General features: G+C 39.4%; 1 protein-coding gene across 2 annotated transcripts in view; it reads right to left on the reverse strand.

Annotated features, from left to right (window-relative positions):
• Positions 1-19,587, reverse strand: part of KIF5B (kinesin family member 5B) — a 34,077-nt gene extending 14,490 nt beyond the window's left edge. For both annotated transcript variants that reach the window (XM_063414862.1, XM_063414853.1), the window contains exons 1-13: positions 19,214-19,587; positions 11,754-11,841; positions 10,135-10,208; positions 9,609-9,713; positions 9,159-9,207; positions 8,821-8,876; positions 8,622-8,709; positions 7,059-7,183; positions 5,395-5,499; positions 4,857-5,002; positions 2,918-3,066; positions 1,414-1,607; positions 416-484 (exon numbers count right to left, since the gene is read on the reverse strand). In XM_063414862.1, the coding sequence (XP_063270932.1) occupies positions 416-484; positions 1,414-1,607; positions 2,918-3,066; positions 4,857-5,002; positions 5,395-5,499; positions 7,059-7,183; positions 8,622-8,709; positions 8,821-8,876; positions 9,159-9,207; positions 9,609-9,713; positions 10,135-10,208; positions 11,754-11,841; positions 19,214-19,339 (1,374 nt within the window). In that variant the 5' untranslated portion in view covers positions 19,340-19,587. The remainder of the gene's footprint in view (positions 1-415; positions 485-1,413; positions 1,608-2,917; positions 3,067-4,856; positions 5,003-5,394; positions 5,500-7,058; positions 7,184-8,621; positions 8,710-8,820; positions 8,877-9,158; positions 9,208-9,608; positions 9,714-10,134; positions 10,209-11,753; positions 11,842-19,213) is intronic.
• Positions 19,588-20,021: the final 434 nt, after the last annotated feature.

The following is a 20,021-nucleotide window of genomic DNA, read 5'->3' on the forward strand; positions in this document are numbered from 1 at the left end:
ATTTCCTTTTTCATTATGGGCCAATACATTTCCCTCCTCTCTGTACAGCAACTGACCAGAAGTAAACCTTAAAAGAGATTTTTTTTACATTAAATGAAGTTATCTTCAGTCTTGACAACCAGCTAACTTTTCATAGGGAAGACAACGGTGGCTGTCTTTGCATAAAATACTTCAATTCTTTTAATCTTCACAGATACTTAAGATCCAAGTGAACTGGTTTCAGTTTGGCCATCAGCACAGTGTAAGTGGGAGGAATGAATAGGCAGAGCATTTAGATAAGGCACAGAAGAGAACTATTGCGTAGTAGTAAACTGTCATTCAACTCCCTGGTCATAAACTGTGACCTATTCCAAATACCTCCAATTTCTTTAAAGGAAAGACGAAAATCAAATAAAGATGCAAGAGCAAAACTCACCTCTTCCTGATCCAACATCTGTGTCTTCAGTTTTTCTACTAGTTGACTCTGCTGATTAATTTCTTCATCCTGCAGTTGAAATATGAACATATTCATAGAACTGACAAATACCACTCAGAAAAAATAATCAGAGACAGCAGGTATTAGATATCTAACTTTTCCCCATTCTGAGGTAATTACACAACAAAACAATAAAAGTAAAAAACAATCCTTTTCATTTCACTGGTTGATTCATTAGGCTCTTAATCTGGCATGTATGTGTAATACACCATGCTTCAGAGACAAGTCTTATGCCTGTGCTTTTCCAAGTCTTCTCCAAGTTGTTCTAACTTCCAAGAAACAATTAGTATCTAACTAATTTTTTTTCTATTCAAATACAGTACTACCACTGAAATTTGAGATTATTTATTTCAAATAAAATATCCAAAACATGGAAAGAAAATAATTTTGTCTCCCAGTTACTCATTTTCCCACTAATCCATTTTTTTCCAACTAATAAACGATACTCCCTTAGCACCAGATAAGGCAACTTTGATTTCTCCTAATCAGAATTAAGAGGAAGCACTCTCAGCAAATACTTGAACAAGCTGAGCTAACAAATGAATACTGGCAAATTAAAGACAGAATCACAGAATAAGCTGAGTTGGAAGGCCCATCAAGATCATCAAGTCCAACTCTCAGCCCTGTGCAGGACATCCTGTGCTCGAGAGCATTGTCCAAAGGCTTTTGGAACTCTTATCAGGTTTAGTAATGCCATGACCACTTCCTTGGGGAGCCTGCTCCAGTGCTCAACCTCCCTCTGGATGAAGAAGCTTTTCCTAATATTCAACCTAATCCTCCCCTGACACAACTTTAGGCCATTCCTTTGGGATCCAAGAGTGAAAAGATTTGTACCTGCCCCTTGGCTTTTCCTCCTGAGAATGCTGAAGGCATATTACACAATAATGTAGATCAAGACATATTTTCAAGAGATCTTACATTAAGTAAGAATGGCATACCTTGTCATCCAGTTGTTTGTAAAGTTTGGCAATTTCTTCCTCACATTTCCTTCTCTCAGCATCAGTGAAATTGCCAGTTACTCCAATTGTGGTAGCTGGTTTATCATTAATAATAGTAATATCCTTGTCCACTGCAAAAGCTTCTAAGTTGGCCTTCTCCTTGTCAAACTGTTCATCAACTGGTACAGTCTCCCCTTAAAAGTACACTTAATTTTAGTATAGTTAGCCATGATATATTTCCTACAAAATTACCTTTGAGAAGTATTACATATTTCCTACTGATAACATTACACATTTAATAAGCAATTGAGTTCATCTGATTACTTGGCAAAAAAAACCCTGACCACTTGATCATCCAAATTATTTCCTGCTTGCCACAAAACATTGTATTTCACCCAGTTAATCTGCTAGGAGCTCCAAACTACCATCAAACCTTATCTTCTAGAAAGTCACCTAACTTTCCAGAAGACAGAAAATTCTTTTTCCCTTGGTACTATTTTACTAGGTAGCCATATCTACTTTTACATTGCTTTGCTTCTAATTCAAAATACTTCCAGTTACACTTTTATCTCTTTATGTTCATAAAGCTTTTCCTGATGAGAACAACTTAACTTCACAGAGAAGGCGGCACCACATGCCAAGACACTTCTTTGGTAAATTAAACTAAATTCCTTAGTGCTTTATTCAAAATATTTGATGCAGTCCTTGGGAGGTACAGGCTCTTTCCAACACTCCAGTATCTTGTGTTAAGTACAATTCTTTCAGAATATTGACATTTCAGGTGTGGCCTCATACCAGCTTTATGAAACAATTAAAAAACCCCACGTCCTACCAAACCTATTTCAGCAAATCCATTTTTTTAGATTTGTATCAGGATGTGGTGCAGTTGTCCACAAGACTGCAAAATCATCTTCAACAGCTGCCAAACTCCAGAATATATCTGCATGACCTATGTTCTCTTTTCCTGAATTTATGGCTTCACTGTTAATTTGTTTTTTGCCAGCAGCTTGATAAGAAGTTAATCATTCAGGAAGAATAAACAGGCACACATTTGGTACCATCAGCAACTTTTGGATTTGGGTGGCTTTTTTGCCTATTCACGTTTGAGTTTTAAATGAGGGCAAGATCTTGTGATATTGTTTTGAATCAGAATACCAAAGCAGAGGAAACGTTTTTCTTAATTTCTGCACTTACAGACAATATCAGTTTTTTGTCCCTCAAAATAAATCTTCCACAATGTATGTAACTCTAGTCCTGCTAGAAAACCAAGTGCTGAACAGTCTAACAAGAATGCACCTTCAGACATCTTTGTCATAACACGATTATTAGACGTTATTTCAGTTGCAATAAAGCAGAAAATACCGTGTTCAAAAGTTGACTTAATACTATAGATTTAATATCCTTATTACTTGCAGAGTGCTCTTGGCTATTTCTGGGAGCCTGAAGACTCAGTGTGTGTTGTCTTGCCTAAAGTTTGCAGAGTAATACCAGAACTGCTTCTCACCGTTCCTCCATCTGTTGAGCTCATTTTCCAGCCACTGTATGGTGTTACGCAGAGTCTTGTTCTTCTCTTTTTCCTTCTCGTACTTTTTCTTCCACTGTTCTGCAGTGAGCTCCACGTTGACACAGACTGTGTTCTTAATGGTCTTTGCTCTACACAGACAAAGCAAAAAGCTCTGAAACTTCTTGTTTAAAGAAAGGAATTAAAAGCTACTAAACAATATGTTCACATATTGCTAGTGAAAGCATAAACATTGCCATCTCTTCCACAGCTTTATTTCTATTCCCTGACAAGTTACTATTCTTTCAATTGGATTGACATAACTGTCAAAGAACAGAGCAATACAACTTTCGGAAAGCTGAGAAATCTCAAGCTGGTTGAGTTGGAAAAATTAAGCTGCACACCTTCATCTGAAAGAACTGAGGGGTCAGGACAGTTGTGCACAGTTTTGAACAAAGGACAGTATTCCACATCTAGCAAACACTGTCCAATGGAGAGGATAACACTTCTAGCCATCTGATAAACCATCTGGCTTATCAAAGAAACAGCTCATTTCAATCACAAACTCCAGTTATTAGATCTCCACTAACGAAGAAGGTGTCATAAGCTACTTAGATAATAGCAGATGTGAGTCTCTACATTCAGGTGAATTCATTAAATTAGGTTTGGAGACAAAACTACAGGCACTGATAACATATTCATGAAGCAATGTATGGTTTTCAGTATAGTGCCATACCTCACTTGTTTCACTAGTTTTCTTGTCTGGTCTCCTACTACTGAGTATCCCACTCCAAAATTCAAAACAGGAAAAAAGCTTAATGGCAGTTAAACATCTCCCTTGACCTGCACTGACTCCTCTAAGTACCCTTCTGCAAAATCTTAGGGAGACATTACTATTAAAAGAGATACAATTTTCTTCTATATTATATGGCTATTCCATAGCCTTCAGTTACTACAGCTGAGGGCTTCAGCATAAATTTGACATCCCTAGAAAGCTGAATTATTATACTGGACTATCTGTGGTGGCTGAGAAAGGAATGCTCCCTCTCAACTCCTGAAGACATAAAGGCAGTGAAACTACATAGCTGCAGCTGGAAAACACTTTCCAATAGCTTGTTCACTAACAATAAAAGGAAAAGACCTCCTATCTTCTAAAAGGAAACCAAACACCTCCGCTGTTGCAGAATGCAGTCATTACTCCATGCTCACTAACTATTCATGCTCTGCCAGATTTCTATTCTGGTCTATTTTCCATAATACAAAACTTCTCAGAGAAGACCAGTAAAAAACTATCCTGTTGAACTGAAGTGGAAGAAGTACACTAACATCAAACACCAGATGGACTAGCAAAAACATTGACTGTTTTTGTAATGTGCCCCACTAAATGGTGTGATTCAATCCAGTGGTCAGGAACGGGAGTATAACAAAGCAGCCACAACAGTAGAACAGTAAAGAAGAGCTACCTAACTAAACACCCAATTGGAAATGAGTATGGATAAATTCAGTTGCAAATGACACAGGAATTTACAAGTATCATTCCCAAGTTTACTGGACTGTTATATACAGACCAGAGGACAGGCTCTCCTGGCAAATAAAGGATTCAACTTACCAGGGGACCTTCAACCTACCCTCTTCCACTTTAGGGAGCGCAGGGGACAGGGAAGTACTTATAGCCCTCCAAGATTATACATTAAACCACATTTTGAACCGAATTACAAGCTTCTTCTGAAAGTACAGTCTTCACAATCCTGGCTGGTTTAAAGATTTTTAATTTTTAATAAGGATCTATACTATGATACGAGACAGATCACAACACTTAGCCATATATAACACTGCAGGATTACAGAAAGAAAGTAAACATTCCAATTAATTTGGCTCGGGAATCTTAATGGAGCAACTTATTTCTCATTCTGCATTTATTCCTATTAAGTCCTTTACTCACCTTTGGCCGAACAGAAGAGTAGATTTAGTTTCAGATTCATTGTAAGAAGATGGAGAACAGCAAATAACAATAGTGGTTCTGCAATTACCCCCTAGTGAATCTTGAAGGATTCTGGTCATTTTGCTATCACGATATGGAACGTATGTCTACCAAGAAAAAGGTTAAATGATCAATCACAGGTTTTCAGATATTTAATTTGTTGAAATATGAACTAGACTTTTGCTAGGTATGACCTTATTAGAAAGACATTAATTTCTACATTAATTTATAAATCATAAGACTGAAGATGAATGAGATGACAAAATTGTATTTCTATGTTTGGTAACCTTTTGTGCACAAGGTAACTTTCAGTATGATGCTTGGGTCCTTCAGCATTAAATGTAATTTATTAATCTTTACTGTCAATCCAGTACAAGAGTAATGGCCACCTGCAATGCACTGGCTCATTTCACTGAGATCGGCAAGAATTTCTGCACAATGTGTTCAGAGATGCAAACTTTTAACCTTTAAGTGTAAAAAGACTAAAGAGAACACTTACACTGCTTTCAGCTAATGCTGAGATGACATTTCCAAGAGCAGACAAAGACTTGTTGATGTTCTTGGCCTCATCCAGCACAGCACCTTCTGCTCCAGTTTTACTAACCTATACAATATTTCAGGACATTACTAAATGCATATTCAAAAAGTACCTTCGACAGTTAAGAGATGCGATTAAAGAGAGTGTTAAGAGATGTGACAAACTTATGTGATTTCCCCACCTATAAGTCAGTCCCCCTAACTTTATGAAGTACACATAAGCAAACTCTTTTTCAGACTCTTCCCCCAATTCATTATCAATTTCTAACTCAAAACTCAGTGTCTGAAGACATTTCCCCTGGCTTTAACTGAAGTGAATGTTCTCCCTGCAAAGTACCCCTTTGAATAGCAGATGAACATACAGTTAATAACTTCCGTCAAATTAACAACTTCAAACGTTTTTTGAAGTCTGTAAAAAAGATTGAATTCCTTAAAAATAAATAAGCATTATGAATAACTTATTTGATAATAGCTATTATTTCATAATAGCTATGATGAATAGAGATCATCCTTAAAACCAAACTACCCCTCCCCTTTAAAAACCCTAACAAAACAAACCATAAAATCCAAACCACATACCACTACTACCCCTGGAAAATATAGCAGAAAATTTTCACAAGCAGAAATCTGTGAGAACAGATTTTAAGAGGCTGAATCTGACCTACATGAGTGCTCCACGAACTTAAGTAGGTATCAGCAGAAACATGAAAAAAATCTAACCAGATACCATCCTATTTACCTTACCTCTTTTGCCTCAAGGGCTGAATTTCACTTACAGTTCTATAACCCTTTCTTTACTGTTTCCACCAAGCTGTGACCATGACTACAATGAAACAATTCTACTTTCCTATGTTTAAACCAACACAAGGCATTAGAAAACTCCATATATGTCAAAGGGACTGGGGAAATGCACCAAAGTAATGTTTAAAACAAACACTGAAACAGACTACAGAGAAAGAAGACATGCAATCCAGTCCTTTTCTTTAAAAGAAAAAAAGACTGACTAAAGAAACACATTTCAGAATAAATATAGGATCAGAGACAACAATAAGGTCACAGAACAATGATGTAAGGAAAAACAACAGCAAGCAGAAACGACTGAAAGGAGGAGGGGAGGCAAAGACAGGGATAAAGTAAAGATGAAAAGAATGTCAGAAATTCAGCTCTTAGAAGACTTATTACAGTATGTATTTCCTTCCCTGCTTTAAGCTACCGATATAGGAAAGCAAGCTGTCAACCAATGTTAATCAGAATTTCAAATTCAGAAACTTGGTATCACTACATAAGAAAACCCAGATATTCTGCAATCATGAAACTTTATTCCTGTACCCGGCTAACCCACACATCTGTAATGCTTTTATTTTTGGACTCTCAGACACTGAAACTGAACTCTACCCTCTTTCCCCACCCTAGCCCAGATTTACAAACCCTCACTCTCAGAAATGCAAATCAGCTTAAAGTGGTAGTATCTAACAGCCAAGCCAGTCTAGAACTCAGAAACCCTGTTTCAAAGTCAAAATTAACATACCTCAGAGATGACAACTGAACCATCACTATTACACTAACATAAACTACTTGACTATTAAAAAAAAAAGTTTCAGAGCAGAAAAAGAAACTTATAATTACCTTCTCACTACCTGCCAAGTCCACAAGGTAAAGTTTTCCACTTAGTTTCTGTTCTGTTTGAGTATTCTCTTGTTTTACATTAATAAGAAAAATACTATGACTTCGGGAGCTGTGTTCATTCATATCTATAATTCAAAACAAACATGTTGTCAAAAAGTTTTGTACAATCAAACTCACTTAAAACACCACCTTCCCACAGTGCAGCAAGAGAGCCAAAGCTAATGAAGCTGTACAGTGTAATCTCCCAATAACAGCAGACTGAGAGGCAGAAAAACCAGTGGCATCATCTAATTGGGTAAGAAAGATCCAGTTTTCCCTTGGGCTCCTATTAATATCACATAGAGTTCACTCATCAGGTTTGCTAGCTTGTCAACCATGGATTTAACACATTAATTTACTTTATTAGGAAGTATGTTTAGGTCTTGATAGGAGAGTTTTTTGTAAGCTTCCAGGGCACCCCATTTTATCCTTCTGTGAAAATTTTAACTGGCTACAGCTTTTCATCCCTGTCTTGTACTGCCCCCTCTGCTGTGAAACATTAAGAGAATACAAGACTTGCTGAATTTAAAGTATTATTTTAGTCCAATAACAAAATTTAAGCAGACTGCAATGTGAATGAGAACATCTGCCCATTTCTTCTTCCTTTTAACTATAGATTACAGTTCTAGAAGTACCAGCTTACTGATGTTAAAGAAGCAAAGATCACAAAATAATATTCAATATCCAAATTTCCTTAGTGCAGTTTCCACTTGAACCTTCTTACTTAGGAGCAATGATGCGAAACTGCAAGACTGAAACATTCTTGAAAAGGAACATCCTATTTTTATTTTCGATCCTTAACCGAAGAATCAGAAGAAAACACTTACATTTTCTTAAGAACTGTATAATCTCTCTTCCTGAATAAAGAACTAAACACAGGAAGATTGCAAAACATCCTCACATTGGCTCTGAGACTTCTGACAATCATCTCAGTTGCTAAGAACTCAAGTCTTACTTTGCATGCACCTACATCTTCTCTTGTCTTTCCTAACCCCTCTGTCAATTCCAAATCCTGGTTCTTGGGAATCTGGAGACCTATGACATAGCTCCTTGCAACTCAGTTGCATGCTACAGCTAAAAATCTTGGGCTCTTGGGATGTTGCTTAAATCTGCAGCAGTCCTGAATTCTGATCGGCTGTTCTTAGAATATGCAACAGAATGATCAAACTGTGGACAAGCCACACTTACAGATTCCTAGGTTAATTGAAACAAATTCCACAAACTGGGATTTTGCACTACTCCTAGAGCAGAACTACACGTTTTCCTCCAGAGATGCATAGTTTCTCAGTGACAATTTACTTTCTTCTTTCAATCCCAGTCTAAGCAACATGATCTAACCAGAAATGAACTGAAATACTTGTTTCTGAAAGACATACTGAAACTGCTTATGCCAGACCCTTTCAAAAACCTGAAGGATTTAGGTTTTGTGCCCATTTAGGCACTATTTGTGCCTTACCTACTTTTTTAAGGTATACCAGAAGCAAATAGACAAATCACTAAAAGGAAACAGAAGATGATACTTACTTGTAACTGCTACGTGACGATTTGATTTTCCTTCATCTATAGTATCCATAACTTCTTCTGGACTACATACAAAACGCTCTGTGCAACCCTTGGGAGAAAAAAAGGGGGGTTGTGAAAAATAATGCCACATCAACAAGGCACAAGTAAATGGTGCACACTAGAGGAGTGCAAGAGGAAAATACATCACACTGATGCTCACCTTTACATAGGGAACTCTATTTTTGTCCTCATGAACAGAAAGATTGGTCTTTGAAACTGGAAGAGAAAACATTCCAAAGCTAAGGACAAACTGAATGAAAGCACTGCGTACAATGCACACCTGAGTCATAAACATGACCTCAGCAACACCTGACAAACTTAACATAAAAGAAAGCACCACCACTGCAGCTTCAGTAATATCATAGATGAGCTCCATGCTTTTCCATTATGATGAACCTTTATCATGCAAAGGTTTTTAGCATAATTAATACCTAAGTAACATAATATGTCCCTCCAGAGTAATTTATTTTATATGTTCAATACAAATAAAACTCTTACCATCCAAAAGGTCCCTTATTTTATCCAAGTATATTTCAAAATATGACACCTAGAAGTAAGAAGAAAAGAGATAAATTAGAAGGCAAAAATGCTTTGCTTTGTGATCACAAGGATTCAGCATGAGTACTGTGACCTCCCACATAACACTACATCCAGCTCAAGTTCTTAAGGCTGAACTAAAATACACCTTTAAGAAGAAACTGTTTTGATCAGAAGTTTCAATCACTATCAGCACTGCCACAGGTTATCAGCATAGTTTCCATCAATGCTCAGTGGAACAAAACTAAAGTGTTAACATAATTCTTTAGGAAAAAATCAGTTACTTCACTAATAACTCTGGTTATCAGGTTTTCAAGTTCCAGGATTTGAAACAGATACAGAATATCCATTTACCCACAGACTACCTTCGAGTTTTAATACAGATTAAAGTAAAAATAAAAAAAGTTTTACCTTAATATGAAACTCAAGATTCTCATCCATGGAGTAAATATAATTAAAAATATCTTGCACTATTCTTGGAATAATGCCCATTCCATCTGGGTCATGAAGCTTCCCCTTAAAAGAAAAAGATATAACAAAAAATTCATACTCAATCCAGCATTAGAAACAGTATTCAAACACAAAACATCTGGTTCAGGTTGACAGACAAAATCCTGACAGGTGTGATGCACTTCATGAAGTAAAGTGAACCATCCATTTAGCCCCAGAATTCCCCAAAAGTGAAAAGAACAGCCTCAGAATTCTCCTGAATTACTACAAGTAAAAATGCTATTGATATTCTTGTGTTTCTCATCCTGCTACTGAGGGTGAAAAAACCCCACACTAACTGCCATTCTAAGTCCTACAAAAATAAAATGCAGTATCAAAATGTTGCAAGCAGAAAACAAGCAGACATCTTCTTTCTACAAAGCAGAGACTATGCTAATGAAAAGACATGCCAGTGACAGTAAGAGAAAATTATTTTAACATTTCTTACTTCCATAGTGTGTGTCTTTCCAGATGATGTTTGCCCATAAGCAAATATTGTACCATTGTATCCCTCAAGTACATCTAAAGGGAAAGAGTATTTTCATTAGTGTTCATTTCCTTCATGCAAGCAGGCAGGCTGTAAAATGTCCTGCAAGTTAAATCACTCAATGTTTGGGAACCTTGTGCTAGGGTTAGGGGGAAGGAGGGTGATCCTCCCTACATCTTTTAAGGCATTTTGCCATCATTGCTTGTGTCTTAGAAGTTGGGTGATTAGAAGCCCCTGTTTCTTCAACAAGAAAAATCAGGACTTCACAGTTAGGAACAAAAAGGAAATTGATACAATTGCCAGGCTGAACAGATGGTCTTTAATACCTCAGAAGAAACCAAAAATGAGAACTCCATCAGGAAAGTTTAATTGTCCAATTCTGGTGAGAATGGGCAGTGCTCTAAGTGTCACACATCTTACTTTTAGGCCATAAGCTTCTATTTCAAATTATGAATGAACTAAGCAAAGTTTTAGATTGAGGGAAGAGGGGCTGGTAGGCTGGCTTATTTACATGGAAGTTACTGTAGAATCACACCCTGCAAGTAAATTTATTTTCCAAAAACAAGCATGAGGAGTTACTCCAAATGGAGAGGTCTCTGCCACTCCATCATACTCGTAAATCAATTTGTCTCACCACTAGAGCTCACTTGCTCACTTGATGCAGCACAGTTGAGAAATACCACACTGAGCTCAGAATTTTACATGGAGAAAAGGGGCAGCATTACAATTCTCAGCTAAATTCAGTTTCCAAGAAGCAAACTTCTGATCTGAGCCTGACTCTTATTTAACTCATTAATGTGTTAAATACTTGCAGCAGCATGAATTTGCCACAGAAATTTACTTTTCTAAGGATGAAAAACTCAGTATGTTTTGGTGGTATGTTTACCCAATATTCTGTTGTCGCTAATAGTTGGCATTTCAGGGATTTCTGACAAGGCTTTGTAAAGCTGTTTTGAAAGTTGAGTCAATTAGAACTTATTGATGCCCTCAAGAAATGAATCAATTTTATTTTCAGGGAACTAGCTGATTGCTTACCACAAAAACTTACTGTAGCACATCCCTCTTTGTAAGAAGACTTGACTTTCTCAAGTTACTAGGGCAAATCTGAGAATTCAGTTTTGGAGAAACTGTACACCCTGGCCTGCACAGCAATAACTCATATTTCACAATTTTCATTTCCTCTTGCATTCCTCCAAACAAACTTCTGTAAGCTGTTTTTCATTGGTAAATTTGGGGGGACATGGGAGGGTAGATAGCACTCCTTAAACTTATTAGTAACAGTTGTTATGATTAATTTCTGACAATGTATTGTAAATTATCATTGCAGAGAACTGTAAAAAAAACCCTTTAAAATGTAACAGGTAAATGTTACCAAACATTGCCATCAACCAAAACAGCAGGTTAAGCATTGACATAAATTTATTAGCTCAACTACAGGATGACTGTATGGTGCTACAATCCATGTTGGCACTTATTAAACGTTCCAAAGATAAAAGGCAGCAATAGAAGTACTAGTTTTCAACACTGAAATCCACAGGAATATGAGATTTTCTTATGGTAAATTTGCTCTTCCGCCTCACCTTTGACAATCTTTTTAGCACAGTCATTGTATACTTGTTCTTGAGATGTGTTCGACTGGAATACACGGTCAAATATATATGGCTTGGACTGTAAAAAAAGAAAAAAAAACAAAACAGAAGAGTTATCAAAAATGCTGGAAGTGGAACTGGAAGGTGTTTGTTAATAGTTTAGAAGTATTCTACACTGTCTCAGCCCAATCTTCTATTTTAAGCACTTGAAGACTTCAGCAATGAAATCAGCTTAAACAGCATTGCCTAAATCTTCACACGCTTGCTTACAAGGAAGGCCTTGAATTAAATATATTTGGTTTCAAAGCCTTATCTACACAGTTCTGCAAAACTACTCTGCCACATGACCTCAGGTCACTTGACGTACAAGGTAAGCCAACGCTGGTCTGTACATCTGAGAACCCCTTATTCTCATCTACCCTGGTAGCAGGCTTACTCTGGCAAACCTGAATTATTAAAAACATACAGCCCATGACAGAGTTATCTACCTTGGTAGTATTTCTTGAAAAAATCAAACCAAAAAGAAACATTTAACACAAACTATTGTGCCATATAAGATATCCTTAAAATAAAGCTCCCCAAGTAGAACAAAAGGCGATACTGGGAAAGGGAACTTTTCACAAGACTCATTTTGGAAAAGACTACGTAAGGAAGATGTGACAGAATTTTGAGAGGAATGCTGGATATTGCCTTGTTTTAGAGAAGAGATTGTCATAACAGCTCTCAGCAGCTGACAATCCATTAGGATATAAATGATTATGCTCATCTTACAAAGCTCAAATTTTTGTAGCACTTTCAGAGCTTGATTTTATAGGTAGCCAAACACATGGGTGAAGTTTACAAAGAACCTAGGTCAGTTAACATTGTTAAACTCCCTGCAACTGTTGAGTGTTCCACTCCACCTAAATTTAATCCATGAGGATATTCTGGAATTGCCTCTCTGGCAAAGAAACAAGTATGGCTTCCATCTTTTACCCACCCACATTTCCCTTCCCTGGCCTAACCTTCCATTTATCTTTTAATATCTAGCACCATACCAAACAAAGCTTTTTTTAGACTAAACACTTGATCTGAGGCCTTGAAATCGGGTGGATGAGCGCCCTCTCACAAAAATAATTACAGTGTTCACTGTACAAATATGTTCAAGAAACCACAAGACTCAGGAGGCAGAAACTGTCCCTAAGGGGCTGAAGTTTGTCAGAACACAGCAGGGAAAACACCACCCTTCTCCATTACTCATTTCAGCTTCAAAGACACCTCCAATCCCTCTGTTCTACAGGTAGAATTGAGCCCATTAGATACACCAGGAGAGAGACAACTAACAAGCTAAGGAACCCTGAGGTAAGAAAATGAAGACTGAGAACACATGACACAAAAAGGAAGATCCTGTAGAAAAGATGACACCATCTTTCTCACTAGCAGCTGTAGTTTCAAAAAGCCTCAAATGTCACAGATATCAATCAGCTACACTACACACTGCAAGTCAGCTACATCACAAAACGTTAACCAGCTCTGTTTCGTGCTCAAGTGCATATTAATATGCACTGAAATAAATCCATTGTGGAACAGAAAATTAAGCTGCAAGGCCTTCACTTGGGCAGTACTGCCTTTAATTGATCTTGTTTATTTATACAGCCAAAGCTGCTAAGCACATGACCAATTTCAATTTCCCTCAAGTTAACAATTGCTACCAATATACAAAACTTAATTTTGGCCAAGAGAATCCTCACATGGGGTTCTGTTGTCACTTGTCACTTTTCCATCCTTTGCAGATGGAAAGTGGAATAATTGCTTACATGTCCTCATTTTTTTTCTCACACCTATGAAAATCTATATTAGTGGCATGTCCCTGCTCCGTCATCACTGAATGAGTATCTAATCAAGTAGGTTTAGACAAGCAGCTTCCAGGATAATTATGCTTTAAGAATGCAAATTACTCCCACTCAGTATGGTTTCACATCTTTGACATCTACAATGCTGTCTCTTATCACTTCTCTCTACAGTCTACTTTCTGTAGTAAACAAAGCTAAAACAGTATTACACAGATTACCATGCCCTAGAAAGTCTCCTCATTACCTTTAAGAGATTAATCAAGAAAGATTAAAGTGTCAGATTTTTTTTCTGCACCAGATGCCTTTTCTTCCCCAAGTAGTAAACAATCAGACCCAATGATGAACCGAACACACAAAAGGCCCAAGCAGCATTAGGTGTCCCTAACAGGGGTAGCAGCAGTGTCACTAACACAGTATGAGCCTGCTTTGACACACTCCAGAAATGTTCAGAAACTGGTACTCAAATTCTATTAGAAATTTAATACATATGGCCTTGTAAGCAAGACATAAAATACGAGGCAAACAAGCAGAACTTCTGACTTCCTCTCTCACAATCTTTTAGTTCCTTGCCTAGCATTTCTTTTGTCTGTACTCAACCACAAGACAACTTCAGCTCTCGCAGCTGCCTTGTACTTGAAGGGATGTGGTCTCAAAGCAAAACTTTCCAAGTGCTCTCACAGCCTTCAGAAAGGTGCAGCTGCCAACATGATTTAGCAGCAGTTAAACTGAATCTTAGTAAAGGAATGATGTTCAAGTACAGTTCCATGGCTAACTTAAAGACTAGTCACCCATTACATAAAAGGATGCTCAGCCAGTCTAAATTATACAAATTTTGGACAATATGTGACTTTCTGTGGAAAAGCTTTTTATCAATATGTCCAATGAGGACTACAGAAAAATCTGCCATCACAACTGAAAGCTTACATCAGAAGTCTGAGAAATACTTAAGGTTATCTCCATAGATGTAATTTTAAAAACAAAAAGCCTTATTACTATTGCAACTTTCCACAAAGTACAGAACTGGTTATTCATAAGATCACCTGAGTTCACCCTACTTTTTATGCAGTGGTATCTGAAGCAAAGTCAACAGTGAAAATTCACATGAAAAATCAGTAGCACATTTTTCCTACCACAACATAACCAGAAGCTCTTTAGTGGTTTTTTTTTTTGCTGAAACGGAAACAGTGCCACAACACCTACCCGAGTAGGTATTCTTTTTGAATACCTACTCGGGTATTAACCTATTCTTGGTAAAAGGTTAAAGGTTAAATTAACCTATTCTTGGTAAAAGGTTAAAGTACTACATAATGGGCTTACTTTGCCTTTAAGATCTGCATCTATATTAAAGAATGTTCTTCCCATCAGCACAAAATATGTTCAAAGAATAATCCAAAATGGAATAATTTCTGGAAAGTATGATGTCAGATACCTGACTCACTTCTTCCTATTACTAAGCTAAGGTATTGCTGCTTTGACACACCTAATCAAGTCCAACACTGCCAATGGGTGAAAAGGAACAGCTACAAATTCAATTTTAGGATGAAGAATGAGGGTTTTCTTCTTTTCTTAGCCCCATGCACACAAAAGTGCAGCTGATACAGAACAGTCAGTGAATCTCAGCTCTTTTTCTCCTCCTTTTCTTATTTCTGTGCAAATATTGCAACTCAAGTATTAACTTTTACAACAGTTATTTATTGCTGTAGAATGACTAAAATAAGCCATTTAAAACACTGTGACCAGAAACTCAATTTCCAGAATGGAAACAATATTTTTAAAATAAATGTTTCAGCCAAACTCTACTTTAGTAGAAAGGTTCTTCTAAAGAGAAAAGCAAGCACTGCTGTTTATAAATCTGGTCACTGAATTTCAGAACAAAAACACCCCAGCAAATATGAGTGAGGTGTTTCTAGGCAAGTGGCACTGCAACCAGGGAGAAAAGCTCTTCCTTTACAGATTCCTGTAAACCAGAGTATGCCCCTTCTGCTAAATCATCACACCACTGTCACCTGAAAAGCATCTTTGTCACTCAACATTTAACAGAATAAAGAAAAAGAAATAGAGAGTAACACTGGAAGAATAGTAATATTTCAGCAATAGATTGCAATTCCTGACTCTTATTTAAAGCTCCACTGTAGACCTGATGCCTTTTTTTGTGTCTCTAATTAAACACTGCTTTTTTCACATTAGCAAATAATAAAGTTACTTTAAGAATGCATCTCACTCCTTGAATTTATGCAGTCCAGTACAGCCTTCAGCATTTTTCTTTTGAAAAACCTACTACTAAAAGCTGCAGTAGTAGTAAATGACCTTCATTTCCTGATTCTAACAGCTCTGTAACCTAGCCTTGTCTCATTTATGACCAAACACTAGTTTAAAAGATAATGAAAAAGAAAGCCAAATGTCTTAAGCTCTTTCCAGGATCATGAGGCTACATCTTACACTAAATAAAAACAGTACTTAAACAAATATGAAAATACAGACAAGTAGCCATGATTCTTTCCTAAAAGCCATACAAATAAGGAACAGACAAAGATTGTTACTAGAAACCATGTGGACAACAGAGGCAAACTGCCCATTTCTGTGCACACCCACACGGCCTCACCACTGCAGCCACTGGGTAGTGCTGGCTTTGGCTCAGGCTTCAGCTCCAAACCCCTGAGTGTCCCTGTACTCAGCAATGGATCCTTGGGGCAGTTTTAAGATGTACAAGACTAGGTATAGAAAGGTTTTTAAAGGAGATGTAAGGATACATTATGCAGAACTATAAAGCTACTCAGTTGCAAGTTGTTTTATATTTGATAAAACAAAGGACACAGTCCCACATCAAAGGGCACTTCCTCCCTGTTCTATCTCACTCAAAATCCTGAAATTCATGAGCTAACTGCTATCAATTTTCACATACCAGTACATTTCCAATGTTTAACATAAAAGTCATATAACAAATCATCCTATCATCTGTTTTAACAAAATCCTTATATTTAGTTAACAGGAGAAGCCATTGGCAAAAAATAATTAATAGAATATTAAGATGGAAAAAACCACCTGTAACTTAAAAAATAAAAGCTCTTTACTAGTTAAAAAGTTTCATCCTGTGGAAACAAAATACTTTATTTCAGCGTCTGCTCTTTAACGCAGACCAACACCATATGTCCCCTCAAACTGCAGTTACACACTAGCTGCAGTTAAAACTATGATTTTATCTAACACAAATCAAAATGACTCACTTGTCCAGAAAGACAACAATGACATTAATTCCACAGAAGCTAGGAAAAGAAGGGAAGATGGCTAGCTCAGCGATGATGGGGGAGTCAAGGAAGGAGGAGGGTTTGGTTATAGTCACTGCTGTTACTCCCCACCCTCCTCCAGAGGAGTCAAATCTGCAGTCTGGGATCAGCTGTGCCTCCGCCGCCTCCCAGTCTTCACCTCCCATGGCCATTACAGGCAACTCCCAGCATTGTTAGCGCAGCCTCCTCTGCCCCAGCACCAGCCAGGTGCCCACGGGAGGTGCAAGTCCTTCAGGCAGCTGAGGAAAGCAGCTATAAAAAACCCAAAGTGGCTCAATTACTGCTCAACAGGCTGCCAACGTCACAGCACCAACGCGGACAGACACCGAGGAGCTGAAGTAACCAAGCACAGAGCTCATGGAGGAAGCCTTTAGACACTGTTCCATGAGCACTGCCTCTGTTATCCTCCCTTGGGCAATTCTGCACACAGAAACAAGCGGTGCCTGGCTACAGGCTCAGGCTAGAGGGTCCTAAATTTGTAAAAACTCACTCAAGCTATTAAAAATAAAACAACCAAACACAAGTTATTGTCAACAGCCTTAGAGATTCAAGTCATAATTTTGAGGATATTAATCATATCCTATAGCCACCATTCCAAAGACAAAATCAGAGAGTATCAAACCTTTATTCAAATTTTGTAAAACAAGACACAAATACTGTCACTGGTACCAAATTTAGTTACTTTGGGGGCATTTTTCCCCAAGTCAGATACAGCAAGTCCTGGATCCAGGACAACTGGGAAATTTGTTGTGATTTTTTTCCAAGCAGAAATCAAAGTACAGCTGGCACCACTGAACATCAGTCCTGAGCAGAAAGCCCCACATGATCCCTCAGGAGCACAACATCAAACTGTTCTACTCTGATACAGAATCACCTCACAATCTCCATTGTAGATAATTTTAAAGTGCACTTAAAGAGTATTTTAAAAAGATAAGCTTTCATTTCTACTAGGACTACTGAAAGAAAATTTATTTTTTAAGTTAGAACACATTAAAGTTTCTACACTAAACTGTGGATTATAAACAGACTATGCACGGTCACAATGAATGGGCATTCACTGATGAAAGTGAAATTATTCACTCTAGTTAAATTTTCCACTTTCCAGGATTGGCTCCTTACTCTGAGTTTACCTGTACAGCCTCAGGAAGAAGTGATGTGCTCCAAGATAGTAACTTGCCAGCTGAAATAAGCCCAAATTATCTCATTTCACAAGCATGCTATTGTTCTTGTCACTCCAGACTCAGGGAATTCCATCTTTTATTGACAAGTTCAGCTGAATATTAACAGATTAAAGCACTAGTATTTAGTAACTCTTAAAAAAAGCATTTTATTATATTACCTCCTGCAACTTCAACTGTGCAAAAGAGCTATTGGTAGCCTCGAAAAACAAAACATAAACCTCCAAAAGTTTTAGACAGATTAACTGGCATCTAACTTACTTTCAGCAAGAATCAGCAGTCTCTCAAGAAATATATTTACATGAAAACAAAAATTAAAAGTTAACAAAAATAAAACAAACATTGGGGCTAAAGTGTGTTTGTACAATACCAACCAAACCAGGCAATAAACTACTTTATTTTTATATTCCAGCTCCACTTTGTAGCTAAATATGATCCACTGACGAAGAAGGCAAGGATTATTTTTTCCCCTGCAACACCTATATTGTTTTTAACAGGCCTTATACCTTGAAACCAGACTTCAGTTAAAATACATCTACGAACACGTAATAAGGCAAATGGTCTGCTTATTCTGATTTAACAACAGCAAAAAGAAGTTGCCAGTTGAAAACTGATGTACAGCTTTTGAGCACTAACTCTCTGGAGCCTGCACTGTCATTCCGCATTTCTTCCCCAAAACTCTCCGCAGTTTTTATCCACACAATTCTCGGATGGTACGAGAATTGTGTGCATTTCGAGCGCGTATTTAGCACTCACACGGCCCGGCCGGCGGACACGGTGCGGGACTCGCCCTCACTCCGCACTTCGGCACTTGGGCCTTTCGCTGGAGCCTTTGTCAAAGGTCTCCCGACCTTGCCCCACCGCCCTGTCCCCACAGCCCCACGCCCCTCTGCCCCCGCCGCCTCCCGCCCCTTGCCCGGCCGTGCCCATACCCACACCAGCCCACCCCGTCCGCAGCTGTCCCTGCCCCCTTTCCCCTTTCTCTCGGTCTCCAAGGAGGCCGCTCCCCTTCCCGAGGCGACCCCGCCCGCGGGCGCTCCCGAGCCCTCCCGCCTCACAGCGCGCCCATCCCCGCGGCGTCTGACCCCGCCGACCCCGGACACCCCCTCCCTCCCCCGCGGCGCTTCCCGCCTCTCCCGCCCGGGGCGGCCCCTCACCGCGATGACGACAGTGTCTTCGCCCTGGAACTTCGCGATGTACTTGTCGCCTCGGGCCACTTCGGACTCGTTGAGGGGCCTGAAGCGACACATCACTTTGATGTTACACTCCGCCGGGTCCGCCATCTTAGGCCACCGCCGCCTCCGGGGCGCTCAGCTCCGCCGCCGCCAGCTGCCGCCGCCACACCGCCCGCGCCGGGGGTCTCGCAAGCCGCCGTGGCCGGGAAACCCGCGCCCGCCCCGGCAGGAGGGAAAAGGGAAGGGCTCCTTCCTGGCCGCCGCCGCCGCCTCCCGCTCTCACTTCCTCCCCAACATGGCACCGGCCATGGCGGCTGCGGCCGCGGGTCCCGCCCCGCCCCGCCGGTAGGGCGGGCGGGTGACGTCACCCTCCGCAGCGCCCGCTCCGCCCCGTCCCCGCGCTGTGCGCAGGCGCGGCACCGCCCTCAGGCGCGCGGGGCGCTGCCCGCGGGGCCGCCGGGGGCGCTGGCAGGGGCGGGGCTGCCTCAGCGGGCGGGGCTGCCATGGCACCGCCCGCGGCCGCGGGTCGTGTCCCGCCCCAGCAAGAATCATGGAACCGTAGACTCGTGGAATTAAAGAATCACAGGGTTATGGACTCATGGAATCATCAAGGTTGGAAGAGACCCTTAGGATCATCATGTCCAACCGTCAACCCAGCACTACCCCTGTGGCCCCTAAAGCACTAAACCATATCACACAGCGCCAGATCCAGATGCCTCTTAAACACCTCCAGGGATGGTGACTCCACCACGTTCCTGGGTAGCCTGGCATCATCCACACAGAATCACAG

This window comes from Prinia subflava, chromosome 1 (assembly GCF_021018805.1).
Source record: "Prinia subflava isolate CZ2003 ecotype Zambia chromosome 1, Cam_Psub_1.2, whole genome shotgun sequence".
Classification (NCBI taxonomy): domain Eukaryota; kingdom Metazoa; phylum Chordata; class Aves; order Passeriformes; family Cisticolidae; genus Prinia; species Prinia subflava.